The sequence below is a fragment of the Grus americana genome, chromosome 3, assembly GCF_028858705.1.
Source record: "Grus americana isolate bGruAme1 chromosome 3, bGruAme1.mat, whole genome shotgun sequence".
Classification (NCBI taxonomy): domain Eukaryota; kingdom Metazoa; phylum Chordata; class Aves; order Gruiformes; family Gruidae; genus Grus; species Grus americana.
Window position 1 is genome coordinate 58,736,185 of NC_072854.1, and position 18,498 is coordinate 58,754,682.

The 18,498-nt window shown below is 41.1% G+C and overlaps 1 protein-coding gene across 10 annotated transcripts in view; it reads left to right on the forward strand.

Annotated features, from left to right (window-relative positions):
• The window catches only part of NCOA7 (nuclear receptor coactivator 7), a 101,142-nt gene that overhangs the window by 33,805 nt on the left and 48,839 nt on the right, over nt 1-18,498 (forward strand). For 5 of the 10 annotated variants that reach the window (XM_054819023.1, XM_054819033.1, XM_054819024.1 and 2 more), the window contains one exon: nt 13,421-13,674. In XM_054819023.1, coding sequence (XP_054674998.1) covers nt 13,421-13,674 — 254 coding nt within the window. Of the gene's footprint in view, nt 1-12,787; nt 12,858-13,420; nt 13,675-18,498 lie in introns of those variants that run through there. The other 5 variants (XM_054819022.1, XM_054819027.1, XM_054819028.1 and 2 more) reach the window with 3 other exon arrangements.

Genomic DNA, 18,498 nt, shown 5'->3' on the forward strand with positions numbered 1-18,498 from the left:
TTTAGCATTAATACTTGGCAGATGTGTGGTTCCATGGTCAATTTTAAAGCGATGCTGTGTAAGATGCTACTGAAAGAGGTGGTCCCACTCAGTCTTCTAGTTTTGCCATGTCTCTTATGGATGGCAGAGCTGCTGTGGCATGAAGGCCCCCTTCCAGAAGCAGCCAGAGGGTTTTTTTAAGTGACATGGAGGCACACCCCTAAAGAGATGCCTAATGGTACTGACTTTTTGGTGGTTCTGTTAATCATCTTGTTCTCTGAGAAATCCCAGCTGTCTAATCCCCTTGTGGCAGCGGTTCTGGTCAGCTCTCCTGTGCTTTGTACCACATGGTAGTAGGGAGTGGCGTGTACGGTAGTTTGAGAAGGAGAAGAGTTAGCATCATGTTAGAGTTTGCTGGACTGAAGAAAACCCTTCAGGGAAGGTTACTGGTGTTCCTGCCCACAGATGAAATTGCCTGCCTTTTATCTGCTGCTGTGATTCAAGACTTTTGCCTGTTCATTTCTGGCATGTGCCACATGGCTACATTGGATTATTGATTTGGATGGTGGCATGGTCTATTTCTGGTAGTGGTGCTGCATGTTTAAAGGGAAGGATATGAATGATACCTGCAGGAATGTGCTTTGGAGAGAGGCAGTTTTTTCCCCTCTGTCTGAGGGATTGGAAAGCATTATCTAGGTAATTAAAGGAATTCTGTCGGTAAGAGAAGGAATGCTGTGGATCCTGTGCGGGGACACTGGATGACTGCTTGCGCTGTATTTGAACTATTAATTGCATGTTCCACAGTTTCTGCTGTGTGCCTGTGGGCATTGGGCTCCCCACTCCTGCCTCCCCCAGGAAATGAAGCTTTTTCCCCCTTCTCTGGGGCTTTGGACCAGAGTAAGATGCTGTGTGGATATTCCTGATGGCATTAGGTTCCCCATGGTGACAGACTGGTAAGCTCTCATGCATTCAGCATTAATCCAGCTTCCAGCCTGAGTTTGGAAGGGGTTTCTCCCCGCCTCACTCCTGCCGATCTGATTATGGGGAGGTGGGTTGTAAGTGTAGGTTTGTGGTGGTTTTTTCTGTCCTACTCTGTAGTCTGGGCAGGGAGTGTTTCCTAGGATCATCTGAAATGTAAGCATGTATGTTAGCTATGCTGTAAGTCTTTTCATGCTATTCCATTGAGGTCTGTGGCATTTGTCCTGTTGACTTGTGTGAGAGAAAATCCCAGGGAGCAGAACTGGTTGGGAATTTGGAGAGGAGGGAGAGAATTGTCCTTATGCTGCAAAACCTTTGTAATGTAAATGAGCCATAAATCAGCTCTCTAAGTGTCTTAATGCACTGAGTATTTTCCTGTCAGACAGCAGCCTCTGGCACAGAGAACTTGTCTTGTATAGCACTTAATATAGTGATAATACCTCCAGGTTTCTACCACTATTTTTCTGGAGTGGCTGTTTTTATTTCAGTAGGAGTAAACTTAACATCTAGCCAATCACAGGTAAACTTAGTTTAAATTATATTTTCTGTATTTCACTTAACAGCGCATTTCTGTCAGCTGCTGGATTTTTGCTTTCAGTAATGCTTCTATAAATACATGACTTCAAAGTGTTAATCACATTTCAATCAGTCTTTAAAAGTCAAATCTCCTTAAGCAGAAGATTTATCTGTATGTTCAATATCAGTGTTAAAAAGATGATGCTACTCTTTACACCTGGACCACAGCAGGTGCTGCATGTAGCAGTTCTGCTTGCCTGAGGATGAGACGAGTTTTTTGTTATTATAGAAGTGTTTTGTGTTGCAAATGCTGCCAAACGTGCCCCCCCCCCCCCACGTGCTTTTTTGTGGTTTTTTTGGCAATCCCACAGTGTGTCTTAAAACTTCAACATATGACTCTGGTCATGTGAACTGATTCATTTGAGCAATTTTATGCATATGAAGAATCATACTCTTAGGTTTAATAGAATGGTGAAAGTTGCTTGCAGGAGCATAGTGTAGCAAGGGTGGTGGGAGCAGGTCCAAGGCACTGCTGCTGCAGGGTGAAATGCCAGGGCATGGGAGAGAAGGGGAGGCCAGCAGCTCCCCACCCACCTGCCGTAGCAGGGGTAGGACCCAGCAGGCCAGGAAGCTCTCCTTCCCTGCCCAGAAGGGAATGGGCAAGGGGGGACAGTGGCAGGCGGCAGGACGGGATGTTGCAGAGCACCTGCCTTATCTGGCTCTGGCCAGCCGGGTTTGCTAGGAGGCCCTTGTCCTTGAACGCAGCAGGGGATTGAAGATAGCTGGCCTGCTTCTCCTCACCACCCTCCTGCTCCGGCTCTGTGGGGAGGAGGCAGTGCTTAACCCTCCCCGGCCGTGCTGCAGCCTGGGTGTGTGTGGTTGCTGCCGGGAGCAAGGCTACTCTGTGTTAAGCAGAGGGACTGCCTTATAAGATCAAATTCAAGAGCATTGTAACTTTCTCATTTCCTCAGCTTATTATTCTAGTTTGGTGTCTGCCTGAAGTGTGGGACTGTCTGGAGAATGTGGAGATGAAGCAGAACTTTTTGTGTCCTCCTGTCATGTCTTCTTCCAACGTGCTGATGGAGGGCAAGATTTACTTTTTACTTTTTATTTTTCCCCTGCTGTAACTGCTTTTTCACCTTCCAATCATAAACATTGTGATGGCATGTTTAAAGTTTCAGCTGAAGAGTAAATGTCAAAATCCAAACTATTTTTCCATCAAAAAAAAAAAAGCATAAATAATTAAATATTTGATTTAAAAACCACAGAGACATTTTAAGACGTAGTAATTAACACAGGCTTTGTCTCCTGCAAGTGTAAACATAATGGAGGACCTCCGACACTAGTATAATGATATAGCTGCTGAAAAATACCAGACCATGTCAAATACTCATTTTAGCCTAAGGTATACGCATATGGGAAGTTAGTTGCATTGGTACATGCATGCCATGTAACTGTCCCTGTAGAAAAGCCCTACCCTGTCATGTCATCTTTACACTCATAGTTAATGATCTTTTGACCATAGTATTAAAAAGGTGGTGCCATATTATTTTGTATAGAAGCATTGATGCAAACACTTCCTCTGGGTGGAGGGGGATTATCATTCTCACTTACGAAATATCCATTGTAGCACACAATATCGCTTATTATTCCAAATGCTAAAGCTACAGATTCCTCATTTTCCCACCCATTATCAGCATTGCTGGGTGTTTCTTTGAACTTTAATCCATGTAACAAGTTCTTCAGTGCGCTTGGGCATTTCCTCTTCTGTGCTGGGTGAGTGTCAGTTAATGGGTATGCTATTCAGGAAGCCAATTAAACTGCTCAACATGCAAAATAGGTTACAAGTTGTTTGGGGACAATGAATGCAAACATAGAACTGAGACAACAAGTGGGTTGATTGAGGGTTTTTTTAACAATTGCTCTGAAATACTTTAAATAGAACCTTTCTCCACTTGTGTCATGATGCTTCTTTCTGTAAATTTTGTTCCTGAACAAATGAGTTTGCAACCTGTTTGTAAGCATGTGTACATCGTCTCTTATGTTATGAGCTCCAGATGTGATTCACAGAATCCCTGGGAAATACATGGTGGCATTTGGGTAATTGCGTCATCGTGAAAGTTAGCATTTAAAACCAGTAGTTTGGCTTCGTTTTTAGTGGGATTTTGTTTGGTTTTTTTTCATCCTGGTCTTCTCTATAAATAATAATAAAAGAAGAAGCTGTATGTTTTTTTCTTTGTTTTTTTTTCAAACTACTATTATTTACATATGTATTACTTCTGTAGAATGGTGCAATGATGCAGAGAGCCTTGACATTTAAATGTCAATTTACAAAGTAACTTTTTAAATAAAAGCAAAAGCTAATGCAGACAGATGTTGTAAATCTCAGTCGTCTCCCTAAGATATCCCTTTCAGTGGTCATTTAAATAAAGAAATAATTGAATTTTTGACTTGTGTTTGACCACTGACTTCTTGAGCATGGTTACTTTCAGACCCCTCCAACCTCGCTGGTCAGCAGAGTTAGCCAGGTGACTTTACTTACCTAGTTGAGTCAACTTACTTAACATTAAGATCCTCTTTATGAAGAAAACAATGATTTCTTTTCTTCCCTGCTGCTGTTGGAGAAGCAGAGTCACTGTTTCCTTGCTTTTTGCAGCAGGGGAAGCTGCCTGTCTCCCAGCCCTCGCAACACAAACCTTCATGAAAATTTCCCAACGTCAAAGCACCTTTTCTGGATAAGTGGGAAGAAGCTGCCACAACTGCTTCAGTACTCCTGTCCAGAGGTCTGTTGGGCATGGCGTGGCCTGTGTCTGGTTTGACTTTCTGGCTTCCTCTTTTTGCTAAACTCAGCCTAACATTACAGAGAATAAGCAAGGCTGTAGCTTGACAAGCCCCTTGGTCTGGGCAAAGTGCCTTTGAACTGGCACTGCTGCTTGGAGGAGCAGTTTTGTCTCCTCTTTTGGCCTTCTCCTTTGCGTTGATACAAATGTTTGCACAGCCAAGTGGGGTCTAATGGGGGAGTGATCCAATTTTGAAAAAGTAATTTATGTATTGGCACTTTTGCTGGGTTATGTTTAACATAGATAATTTCCCAGATCTGGTCCCTGTGGAGCCGCAACAAACACTTGTGTGCAAGAATGGGGACAACTCCTGGGGACAGGATTAATGGTGAGCAGAGAGAGAGGTGCCTTCTTTTGCTGACAAAAGTGGCTTAAAAGCTTCTTGAGCTACAAGCTTTTCCTTCAATAGTTCTGTGCTCTGCTCCTCCTGAGTCCTAGGGGTTTGCTGTGCTTTTTTGTCCCAATACCACTGCAGTCAGCATGCTTTCTCTCTGCCAGAGGCCAGTTGGGGAAGCTTAAGAAGGAAAAAATAAAAAGGTGAGTGTATGCAGGGATCCTTCAAGAGTGTGCCCACAGGTGTACAGGCTTCTAGCAGATTGTGGTGTAGGCACTTGCTAAGCAATAAAAAAGGAAAGGCTGTATCCCTGTGACTCTGTTCTCCATAGCCCTTCATAGGCCCGCCCTGCAACGATGAATTTTCATAGTTGCTTTTTGTACCTGATTACATCTTTGGCAAACACAGCATGCCTAAGCTACTTATTTTTAGCAGCTTTTCACCTTATCTGAAAGTATTTCTTGAAAGAATTTAATGTGGTGCCCTTGGTATTTCTCATATAAGAAATACTAAAATACCATTCTCTGAGGTTTTTTCCTGTAGGTGGGTTCCAGCTGTGTTACCGCTGCATGATGTATGGCACGTTTCCCATGGATTTTGCTTTAACTAACCATTGATTTTCATCTACAGTTTTATTGCTTCATTGTAAATGTTTATTGCTGTTTGAGTCATTGAGTGCTAAATTTCCTTCCAACTGTTTTATCAATACTAAAGCCAGTTTAATCAATACTAAAACTGGTTCTGTATTATCAGCAGTTTGGTACTTACCTGATCTGAGAAGGTGGGTGTGCAGTGATGACTTTATGGAGTGGTACACATCTCCCCACAGCTGTCCGTGTACCCTGTCGTCGTCTTTCTTCTTCTGGGTCGTTCGCAATTCTTGCACTTTGTTTCCCTATGTTAATCAATTACTAATTTAAAAGGGCCTTCCCCTTTGTTTCATGGAATTTGAGTTTCTTGAAGTGTGTTCAATTGAGGCAGGGAGAGAAGAGTTTGTCCAAGTTTCAGGGAGAACTTGAGATGTGTTTCAGCCAGCCCTATTACCACGTGCTTGTTGTCCTCATTAAATAATCTTAATACTTTTAAGATGGTATGACTCTCCTGTGCAGAATCTGTGCGGCTTCCCTGTAACATCCTCCTTTGCCGTGTAACTGCAGTTCCCTTTTTCTTACAGTTTCAGCCAGCTGCTGCCAAGGGGAGTGGTGGCTCTGGGAGCTGGCACTGAGCATGGGAGAGCAGCTGGAGCCCAGCACTGGCTGGAGGTGACAGGGCAAGGCTGTTCCTCCCTGGCCAGGGCTTCGGTGCAGGGAGAGAGTGTCTTGCTGAGCCACTTTGGGAAGAATTCGTTGCATGTGTAGGAGCGGTTTGGGGTGATTAATGAACACCACAGCCAGAGAAAGTATCTGGCATCATCAGCAGAGGAGAAGAGGAGGGGCAGGATGGGAGTGTGGTAAGAGTCAAGTTGGTATTTGTGACAAGATAGGTTTGTGGCGAGGGTTTAACTGAACAAGCCTGTTATGGGAACTTGAGGCAAAGTTAAAGGAGTCATCTGAAGGGAGGGATTTCTTCATTTTGCCTTCTGCCTAAAGCTGTTCTTTGAGAGCTTGCAGTAACAAATCAAACAAAACAGCTTTCCAAAATCCTTTCCCTGTGGAAAAGATTTTATTAAATTGTTGTTACGGTAATGAAATGCTGAACACATCCTAACCTCTTTTGCTAAGTAAACAGAAAAGATGGGGATACTTTTTGCCTTTGCAAATAGAAAGTTTATTAAGCTGTGTGGGAACATTGTATTCTTAAATTTAAGGAAACAAATACTTTCTGACAGCTCAGAACTCTCTTGAGTTTTACCCTGGGAAATTGTGATTATTCCCTCCCCCCCCCAAAAAAAACCAAACAAAAAACCCAAAAAACCCCATGAGAGCTTAAGTGGGATATTTAAAATTTCCTGGTATCAGTCAGAAGGCTGGGGGGAAAATGAACATATTTTCGTTTAATCTAAGAACTTTTTTCTATCAGAAGGTACAATGTCTTTAAAATATCAGAACTACTTTACTACAAATCCTTCCCTCCATGTCACAGATGATGAAAAAAAGGTAGAGTGACTTGATTTTGTAAGCTAATGGCATCGGGAAGAAAACAGACATACCCAGACTGTCAGTACAGTGCTTTACTCTTTGGAGCATGCCACCTTTTCTTGAGCCTTGCTGATGACTGACCATGTGTGAAACCTGTTGCTGGTATTTATTGTAAATTAGCAACAGGAGTTCCAATAAAGGTGGAAATTTCCAGCTTTGTCCTGTGCTGCTAATATCAGAGGTTTCCGTAGTTGCTGTGTGTCATTTGGAATGCCCAGCGTATGGATACTTTTCAGTGCCTGGAACCACCATACTGCAACCATGCTGTTGTCCTTGATAACTATTCCAGAGTTACTTTTTTTTTTTTGTAGTTATGTTGTGTTTTTTCCCCCCTGCAGTTAATTGTTTAAATCTCTCAAAAAAAGTGTGCTCTTATTTTTGCCTTAATAGGCAATGCTGTTTTAATGGTAAAGGTACAGCCCTGTGGCTTGCTCATTTCCAAACCAGGATGCATACCAGCCTGAAATGGCGGGTGTTTCATGGAGCATGCTTTCTTGTGTGGTGGGTGATGTTTAGTTTTAGGAAGACTTCTCACTGAGGAGGAATGGTTTTCTGTTCATTTGTGTTGTGAAGTGAAAGTAGCTACACTGAGGAAGTTGGGAGTGAAGTGTTACAGTCTGGCAAGCAGTCTGACTTCTTTTGGCTTTGCAGGCAGTAATGATTTATTTTGCCCGAGGTGGTTTATTCACCAGGTTACGTCAGATGGGATGAGAGCACAGCCGTGCCCGGAGCTGGCCAAGTCGTACTGGCACCGAGCGGGGTGAAGGGGAGATGGATGATCTGTGCGAGCTGGAATAGAATAGCTGACTGGGATCAGACCAGTGGGTGCCTAACAGGGATTTTTACTGTAAGGTTTCTGTACACAGGGGTTCTTTTAATAAATCTGATTTATTTAGCTGTTCTGGATGGGCGGAGAAAGGCATGTAGAGTACAAAGAGATTAGTACATATTATATTGAGTCCAGAGATTTACATTAAGATGAAAATAGTTAATTTTGAATGAAATAATTGGGGTGTATATCATTTATATACAAAGTAAATTAACAGGAATCTTGATGAGAACAAAACAGATTAAGAAGTTTGAAGTGTTTTAAAGTTCTTTTTCACAAGTTCTGTTAATCTTATTGCATATATGCATAAATGGATTAAGAACCCCAGCATTTGTAGAACATGATCTGTTTGTGCTGTGCAGGATGTTAAGCTGATTGTGTGCCAGATATCAAGGCATGTTTTAGAGGATGCACATTGTGGAAAATTTCCCCAAAGGAAAACTGTGTCAGCTTCAAGATAAAATGAAGATTTCTTCTCCCTCCCCTCCCCCTTCTCTTTTATATTTTTTGGAAGGCCACTTTGTTAGATGCTTTTGTTTCTAAAGTGAGAGTTGTCCATGCTGTATGATTTTTATTAGTCTAATACATCATAAAAATCATGCCTTATTATCCTAGGAGATTTTTAGAACATCCTGTGATATGGACCTAGTGCTGTTTGTCTGTGATTAATTATTATATATCAAATGAGGACCTATTCAATTGTTTGTTAGGCATCTCTGTTGAATAAGTGTTAACCAAAATCAAATGGAATTTCTAGAAAAAATACTGTCAAATTTCCATTTCTTTGTCTGAGTGTCAGAGTTGCGTAGCTTTACTGGTTGCTTGTAGTCTTCTAGTGAAACTGTGCAGATAACATCATCCCTCCTTTCTCTGATCAGTTTTGTTTTTACGTTAACCACCTACCTAGTTAATGTAATGGGAAATTCAGGCTGTTTTATTCTAAAAATGCAAATTTATGTACCTTTCATAGGCAGTCAAATAGACTTGGGTCTGGAAGATGAAGTAGGCCATTTCTTGAAAACTTTCATAGCTCATTTCCTGCAAGTCAGTGCCCAAGGTGTTAAGCAGTCAGTTGCAAATTAAGTGAGCACTGCTAGCCTTGTATTTTTACCTGCCTATTCTGAGATTACATCCATTTCAGATCGTTAGTCTTTATTAAATGGTATGAGAATGGTCTTTGTGTTGCAGAAGGTTTCTGACCCCTGTTCCTTCTGTAGAATAGATGCCTGAAAGATCTCTGCAGCCAGCTCACAGTGCCCATTAAGAACTAGTTCCTCTGATTGTCATGGGACTCAGTGGAAAAGCCCCCATGCTGTCCACTGTGCACAGCAACAGACTGAAAACTTTTACTGGGAAACTCTCTATATTTGGACAGACTTAGAAAATGGCTTATCAGTTGTTACTCAGAAAACATTGTGAGGAGCTGTAAAAGGATGCCTCTCTATAAGTTTGGAAGAAATGTTTTGCCTGTCAGAACCAACTAGCTTGAAAAACATAATCTGGTGTCCAAACAAAATTACAGATGTGTAAGACTTTAGAAACTGGGGTGTTTTTGCAGATAAGCTGTTTGTTGTTCCTGCCCTTCCTTTTTCTCTCTCCCTCTTCCTTCCCCCAGCAACTTTCCTAGCGAAGCACAACATCTCCATTGACTCTGATACTGAAAAAACCCCATCTTCTGCAATAACACCTTATTCATTCTCAGGAAAAGATGCATATTGTTTTGTCTGAAAGGCTGATTTAATTGCAAAACCTGACACTGGTCAAACCGAGGGGTTTCATTTATTTATTTATTTGACCTTCAGGTCCCTTTTGCTCTCATAACCATTAGGACAAGACTGAATGTTGGTTTTATTCAGAGAAATCCCCTTTAAAACTGAACAAAACCACGCAAAATCTTCCAAAGTAGTTGAAAAAGGAAATAATTTGACAAATAATGTTCTTAAATCTATCTTCCATGGCAGCTGGGAAGTACCAGAGAGCTGGGAGAAGAGTGGATGAGACCTTCAGTCTCCAACTTGTCCAGGAGGTGATGGGTTTGAAATCTGAGCAGGAGAGGGGCTGGCAGGTTGTGTGGGTGCCCAGTCTGCCTTGCTGGGATGTGCAGGTCAGTCTGAAAGAAGGGTGGGTGAAGGCCAGAGGGGGTGCCTCAAGGGGATGGAGTTGTGTTTAAGATGCAGTAAACCCTCCAGCTGTGCTCTTCACACTCCAATCTCTGCTGCACTGTACCAGCACGTGCTGATAATGAATTGCCTTGTGTGTATACAGGACTTTGTATTTGTGTCGTGGTTTAACCTGGTCAGCAGCTAAAACAACCATACAGCTGTTCCTCACACCTTCCCCCCTCCCTCACAGTGGGATGAGGAAGAGAATCGAAAAGAAAAAAAGAAAAAGTTGTGGGTTGAGATAAAGACAGTTTAATAGGACAGAAAAGGAAGACAGTAATGATAAAAGACTATACAAAACAAGTGATGCACAGCACACTGATGCTCAGCTAGATCTTGAGCTGAACCGCCTCCCAGCCCACCGCCCAGTTATATGCTGAGCATGACATCATATGGTATGGAATATCCCTTTGGCCAGTTTGGGTCAGCTGTCCTGGCTGTGTCACCTCCCAGCTTCTTGCCCCCCCTGCCTTGTCGTTGGCAGGCCAGTATGAGAGGCTGAAAAGCCCTTGACTGCTTGGCAACAACTAAAAACATCAGTGTGTTATCAACATTATTCTCATCCTAAATCCAGAACACAGCACTACACCAGCTGCTAGGAAGAAAATTAACTATCTCTGCTGAAACCAGGACAATTTGCTTTACTACAAAGGTACATGTAATGTCAAAAGGCACAGTAAATTTGAGGCTGCTGTTATGGTTTCAGATGCTGTTGAAAGCTTGTTTTGGTTCCTTGGAATATCATAGTCGAGGGTTTTCAAGAGTGAGTGATTTTGGTTAATTTTGGCCAGGCTTCAGACACCTCTAAAAGCAGCATCATCCAAGCAGAGATCATAACCCTAGGCAGAGTTGCAGTAACTCGGAGTCCTGTGATGAATGTCGTGGTTACTCAATCCTCATCTGGTATTTTTTCTAGTGCCAAAGTTGCTGCTTTGAGAGTTGGATAGTCATTGCCGTGAAATGGAGCAGTGGGCAGGAGGACTAGGCTTGGCACTATCTGAAAATCTCATGCCTGCCATGAGGATGGAATAGAAGTTATGTAGTGCTCAAGATTCTTGATTGCTCTTGCCAGAAAAGTGCCCATGGCACTGTCCATTCACAGCAGCAGCTGTGAGCTTGGGATGCTGTAGGTTGTGTGATGAGCTCTTGGTGGGCTGTAGTATGTGGGAATCAGCAAAGATTAAACACTATGGGGAGAAGCATCAGTCAGTTACGCTGAAGTCAGTTCAGATGGTCGTTTCTGCTTTCATCTTTTCTATCACTAAGGGACCAGTTCTGGTTTAGCTCTTCATTCTTAAACTTGCCTGAGGCAACTTTGAAAACTAGTTCAAATTAATATGTTTTAAGGAAAGTACTGGCGGAAGCTGTTAGTATCGTCACGAGGACCGTTGACCTCTAGAGAGGTTTTTGTCTTTATTCCTTTTTTCCTCTCAAAAAAAGGGTTCTATGTTTCTATTAGCAGATTTTTTGTTGTTTTGAGATACTATATTTACAGAAAGCTTACTTAACAGAGTTTGTGATCAAAACAAATAGACTAGGAATTGAGGACAAAAGTCTCTGATGCAACATGAGTAGAAACGGAGCTGCCGGTGGGTGCTTGCCAGTTCTTGTCTACTGGAGCAGATGATTTGGGTACCTTGTGATATGCACATGTACAGGAAGGTTGTTGAGTAGAGTAAAAAGTCAGGGATGTGTCTCATTTACAAGTCTGGAATCAAGTACAACCATGGTAAGGATATGCCATTTCAGTGTAGAGGGCTGCTTTGCAAAGATTTCTACCAGGGCTAAATATAGACGTTGTGTATGCAATGCGACTGTAATGTTTTGCGGTTGCTACAACAGCCTTTGATCAGGACTGTGGCTTATTAGTCAAAAATAAGCTTCCTTTGCATATGCAAATTTTCATTAGTCTGAACAAAACACTTAATTTGTTATATAGATGTATTCACTTTTATCTCTTATAAATCCCTGTAGGTTGTTTTCCTGTGTAATCAGGACCTGATCTGTAAAGTTTCGCGCACACTAAGTCTCTTGCTGTGCAGAGCAAGAACAACTACTGGTTATCTCACAAATCAGTGGGTTTGAATGAATGGAGAACCACAGCATCCTCACTGAGTTGGCTGCAGAATGTGAATCTCCTGCTACCGTATTTTGGGAAGCATTTAAGAAATATGTATACATACATGTGTGATAGGTGCAGCTTTTGCAAGACAGTCTTTTGAAATGTTTCACTGAAAGTGTTGGTCACGTATGGTCTGAGAAACTGACCCTTTTCAGAGGTCTCAAGCTGGATATTCTAAACTTGGGAAATGGTGTTAATGTTCTATTAAAAAGGAAAAAGAGGTGTGTAGCCTGAAATGCCTTACTAAAATACACAGAGCATTTGAGAATTAATTTTTATGTTGTAGCCTGAAAAAAATATATTGATAACATATAAATATAAAAGATGGAAGGAAGAATCTCTTAAATTCCTGCATTATATTAATAACTTAATGTATTAAGTTTTCTCTTACGTAAACTACTACTGTGAGATCATGTAACCTTTTCCCATTTCTGGTGACTCATTGATTTTTTTGTATTTTCTATGCATAATTCTTCCTGTGCACGTAACAAAGTTTTTAGCATCAACAAAATTAATATACTACTGCCTTCCTTAGGTACCTTGTAACTAAGAAGTTAATGCACTAGAGAGAAGGACCACTAGGTAGATTAGGTTTTTTTATTTCATGTGGTATGTGTCACTGATTTTTAACTGAGGACTATCTGAGTGACACTGACTCTCAGCTCATAAAGTCAGCCTTCGCTCTCGCTAAGCAAAGTCAGTATTAAAGATGGTGATTAAGCAGAAAATTCCGTGGTAGCATTCCTGAAGCATCTTTCTCACTTGAGCTGTGCTTTAAGGCGTCTTCTAAAAAGAAAATATTCTTGTTGCTATAGTGATAAGTTGGACGATTTATAGGCAGCTCATTAAGGTTTCTCTCAGAAGAGCTCTAGCAGCTGGGAAATGTTCCCTCGCAAGCCGTGTGCGGCCACATCGGTCGTGTTGTGGAAGGAGCTGCTGGGTGGTGCCTGGAGTACCAGGTGGTGTGGGTTGTGCAAGAACAGATGTGGAGAGCACGGGTGGCTGCTGGGAGATAACCTTGGACATAATGGCAATAAATAACAAGTTTATATCAAAGCAAGATGCTTTATAAAGCAGGAGCAGTTGACTGTGAAATTATGTTAGCTGTTGCATTACAATACATTATGATCTGCGGTTTTATTTTATCCTAAGCTTCATCTTGAAAACATGATTCAGTATCTTGTTTCTGCATTTACATGTATGGTGGTTCAAAACAAAACAACTTTTCCGTGGTTTTTGTTTCTTTTTCCCCATTTCTCCTCCTCAGGAAACAACAGTAAAAACTTTATTACCTTTTTTGTTATTCTTGAGAAGATATCCTTGAGATGGTGATATGATTCAAGAGTAGGCTGTGGGATAGTCTTAGTTACCACGTTACTGATACAAAGTGGGTGGTTTTTACTGAGTTGTAAGGAATTCTGATATTAAATTCATTTTTAAAAAAATCAAGTTAGCAAGTCGGTTAACTTATCTGTAGAGGTTGGCTACATCTTAATGTTTTGGGTTTTTTCTTTATGCATAGTTTGAAAAAGAAAAGGCAAGCCAAACAAAACACCGAGACTGTCTCTGCCAATTCCCCTGGATCTCCTGTTTCCAAAACACCTTCTGAGAAAGATGATGAAAGTAAAGTTATTTTGGAGCAAATCAGTTCGTCTGAAGACAACCGTAAATTTGCTGGGGAAAAGGAAACTGCTCCAGACAAAGAAAAGAAAAAGAAAAAATACAATCAACTGAAAGACATCAGACGCACAGAACTTAAAAGATACTATAATACTGGTGAGTTATGTTAATGCTATACTATTTTGAAATATGTTTGTTTTGATAGCTTGTTAATGTACTTTTCTCATATTCTGTAGGCCTTCCTTAAAAGGACAATTGACCTTGGATATCTTTCCTGTAAAACCAAACAAAATTATGTAGTTCTGAATATCATCTACTTCTAACTTTAACCTTGCAGTTCTCAAAAACCACGTATTTCTTGTTTCTCAGTTATAAAACTCAGTGTTGTTATAGACAACAGTTAACTGTATTATTGCATTTTATTTTAATTAAGATTTGTCTTCAATGTTTAATGGCATTGGGATTCAGGTTTTTTTGATGGGGTTATTTGTTTCATAAATTGATGTATACTGTTTAAGATTTCAGTCTTAATTCATATTCATTTTGTCTGAAGTGTGAACGAGTAAGTAAATTAACTATGTATTTTAAACAACATGTAAGAGGGCTTGTGCACTGGAAAGCTTGTTTACCCCTCACCCCCCCAGCTGTATCGATACCTCAGTTAGTCACAAATACCTTTTTTAGATTTACTCTTGCAATTAATTCAGAAAAAATCAGTTTGAATAAATATGTGAGATGAGTCATACACACATCTGTTTGCAGTTCTGGACTGTAATTTGTTAGATACTCTAAGTAATTTTATATATGATTTATGAAATATTTCTCTTGCCATATTTTATCTTGGTGTTTTGTTGGAATGAGCTCTTAGATTAAGAGAACTCTGGTTCTGTCTTGTTAAGGAATCCTTTTTTAAAGAGCAGGAAGGGAACAGAAAATTGTAGTTATCCTCAAAGCAGACTTCTTTCCTGCTCATGCAGTGTGTGCATGAGGGAGTCATCGTCCCCTTTAGGAGAAAGAAATGAATCCACAGTAAAAATGTTATGTGTTGACTGGTGCATACAGACTAGTCCACACCTGAAGGTTGTCTTCTATGAGGCAATGCAGGCTTTGCGAAAAAGAAGATAAATCTTGGAGTAATGTTTCCTGGCAAGCTCAAGAGTTTACAGTGATTTATTGTTAAGGCCATAATTTTTGGCAGGTTTAAACCTGATGAGATCAATAATTCAGAAATGAAAGCAAACCTTATTTCTCTTTGCCTGAAGTTCTGACCACACTGTTCTTGAAATAAAATCTGTAGAAGGAAAACTGGAAAATTGTTAATGAATGAACCTGTGAACATTTTCTGTTTTGGTAGCATGCTAATTTTTAAAAAAAAAACCAAACACACCAAAATATAAACTTCTGTTGCATTCCTGGTAAAGTGCTTTTGCTGAAAGCAGCAATTTATTGTTGGTTTGTACCTAGAGAAATTTGGGGTTTCGTGAAGTAGCTGAATGTTGTTTCTCTAGTGTTTCAGTAGTTTTGTGAAAAATGCTGTGACAGTTGGCACGTGTGGTGTCGAGATGCGGGAGAAGGGAGACGATGGCATCCCTCTGTCTCACTGAAGGGTGTGGCAGAGGAGAAGGTAAAGCTCTTCAGGTCTTTGGCTTGTGATCCAACAGTCAAAACAAACTCAGGTTTTACTAATGTTTGTTTCATAAGTGTTCCTGTTTTTCATGTGGACTGGCATCGTTGAGGGGGTGACTTGAAATGCTACTGGCTATCATGCGTGTGTGTAGAGCCTCTGGGTTCTGCCAAAATACAGAATTTCTGCTGAGAAATGCAATAATTTAATGTTGCTGTTGAGCTGAGCACAGGCCCAACTGACAAAATCCAGAGAGAGAGAGAGAAACCCTTTTGTTGTTTAAATGCCTGCTTTCGGTTGTTCCTAAATAAAGACTTTTACCCAACTGGAGCATCAAAATTGTGGAAGTGAAAGTTTAGAGAGAGATGGAAAACAGTTGATTGTGAAACAAGTGCAACAGCTCCACGTTCCCCATGCAACTCTCAAAATGAGGTAATATCAGTGGAATAGTTAGTTGCCATAGTATTAGTCCGCACGTCTTATACCTGCCTTCATCCACTGCAGCTATAGCTGGCAGTGGTTACCTGCTTAGCCATTTGTTACTGCTGCTCTCCTGAAAGCTACCACCTTTGCTGACATCCCCAGCAATTTCCAAGAGCTCTCCCTACACCCATAGCAGCCCGTACAAACTGGACGTGTTTAAATAGTTAGCCTTTACCTGCATGCGACAGAGGATAAAACCATCTGTCTTGCTGAGCTGAGTTCTACCAGAAGATGTATTAGCTGCAGTGGTGGGAAGGTACTGCCAAACCTGTAAAGACTTCAATTTTTAACTGTTGATACGTTTTCATATGAAACTGGCTGAGAGGGATTATCTATGCATATACATCTGTCATCATTATTTAACATTATGAATGTATATACCTCAAATTTGTTTTCCTTCCATATGATTTTTTTTTTTCCTCCCCTCTGAGTTGTCCCTCTATTGATGTTTCCGAGGTGCTCTGTCTATATAGTGTCTCTGTCTTACTTAGTTAACCGTTTTTCTAGGTGTGTTTGCACAGGGGCTTGGAGGTTTTGTTTGATGGTCATTTCTTCCCAATTACCCAGCTTTGTCTTAATGTCTGGAACTTTAAGAAAATCTGATACACGAAATACTAATTCTTTTTCTAAATGCTTTCTGCACATTGCCAAAATCCTTAGTTTTCCTAGTCAAAAGAAAAATGCATTAGATGTAGCAAGTCTTGCATATTCTCATCTGTGTTGCTACGATGACACTTCATTTTGTGGCTTCATGGAGGTCTTGTCATAAGATGCTTTGAGCCTAGAAGGGTCGTGTCTGTCAGTCTAACAGAATGAAGACCCTGTCCCCTGAATAATCTCCCTTACATATTTTACAGGACTATAAATCCTTCTTTATTTATCGTTCTAAGAGATCGGGGAAGGAACATCACATCTCGCTATAATTTGTTCCTTGCACACCATGTCCCTTCATCAGAAGTTTGTGAATATGTTTGCCTTTATGAATTTGTAATTGCTGACAGTGACATCCTTACTCTTTCACTTTGAATGTGATGCCTTTTAATAGATTTATGCAAGGGCCGATACTCTGTCAGAAGGATTTTGTTGTCTCAGTAAATCCCTCTTCTGTGGTGGAGACTGTAACACAGTTTCTGAAGGCTGTGGAGAACTGGAGGGGGTGCTCCCTGCCACACTTCGTAGAAAAGAGAGTCGTTAAAAGACTTAAGACTTTTCTTACTTGAAGAAGATTGAAGCGGAGCTCCTTGCCTGGTATCCAAGTGCCGTGTTGCATTAATGCCTGCAGCCGACGGGTGGCATCGCCGAGCCTAGGAGGAGGAGTTGCGACTCTGGCATCCTCTAGAAAAGGATCCTCCAGCATCCCTCTCCGCAGCCAAGATAGTTCTATATGGCATATCCGCATCACTGTGGTGGCACCGTTAGAAATAACCTATAGTACGAGGTATTGATCGTTTCTCTTGAGGCACTGCTAAATGGCTGAACAGGTCCAGCTGCCAGAATATATATCCAGTGTAGCCTCATATTTTCCTTTTATCTCTTGTACTATTCTTCACTGGCTCTATAATTCTGGAATAATGTGTACCATTCTGTCTCCCAGTCTAACCCTGTAAGACATTGCTTTGCAGATATAGCTCGTTTTCTTCCCTTAAAATATCACAGGCGCCGATATTGCTTGATGTTCTTTCCTGAGGACCAATGGAACTCCTTTGTCTTTATTTTTGGCTCATCTCTTGGCTTATGTGGTAATTGGCTTCTTAACTTTGTCTTACCCTTTCTCCTGCTGTGGCTGCAGTAATCTGCTTTCAGACTTCCAAGGATGTGTCTGGCACAGTGCAGTGGTTGCATAGGCACCCTGGCCACTATAGCCAGTGCCCAGGAGGCTCTCCCCTTCTTCGGATAACCTAGTTGACCTACTTCTGCAGCTTGGCTGCTTGGTTCAGACACACTTTCTGTGGGAAACCTGTTTATGTTGGAACACTTGCTAAGCTTTGATATAATTTTTTTTCTCTCTTTTTTCTTTCCTATCTAATTGTTTTGCTTTCCCCCCCCGCTACATGTCACAGGCTCTGAAACACTTTCACAAACTACAAGGCGAGTTGCAGGAACCCAGCAGTGAAACTGTAACAGCCTGGAAGCACCAGTTTATTGGCTGTAATGTACATCTCTGGGATAGACCTGTTAGGTGGACTCCTGTGAGATTAGGAAACCAGGATTCCAGTCAGGAATTGCTAAGATGGATGAAGATGATTGATTGAATTTGCCTCTGAAGACACTGACACAGGAAAAAAAAAGTGACCTTCTGAAAGCAAGCAGTGTAAAAGTGGTGTAAATTAGGGTTGAATTTCATCCATATATTTATTCCAGCACAATATAATGTGTCTTTCTACCAGATGTGCAGAATATTCCTAGATTCCACTGGTTTTGCTTGAAAACATAAGTGGTCAGTGAATGTGAGGAGTTGGTCTCCATTAAAGAATGCATCATAAAGAAAAGTTCAGTTTAGGTGATTTGTCCTACATCACACAGTTACTTTTATCAGCAAAATAAAATCAAATTGACTAGCTTATCATTGTGCTCGCTAATCGTAAAGCTATCCTTTCTCAGTCACTGTACGGTGTGCAATTTCTGCAGCAAGTGAGTGGGAGGTGAGACTAACAAAACCTCCTCTTATTGTAGGTCTGACTTCTGTCTAAAACAAGCAGGAGTCCTAGATGCTATGGGAGGGAAAATGTTATGTGCCCATTTAATGAGATAGTATATTGTATATTGAACAGGAGGTGCCAGAGTATCTCCCCAGAGCGCAAAAATGAATGCCTTTTTGACTTATCCTCCCTGCCATCACTTGGGCAGGGGGCGATACGGGAGCAGCATGGCAC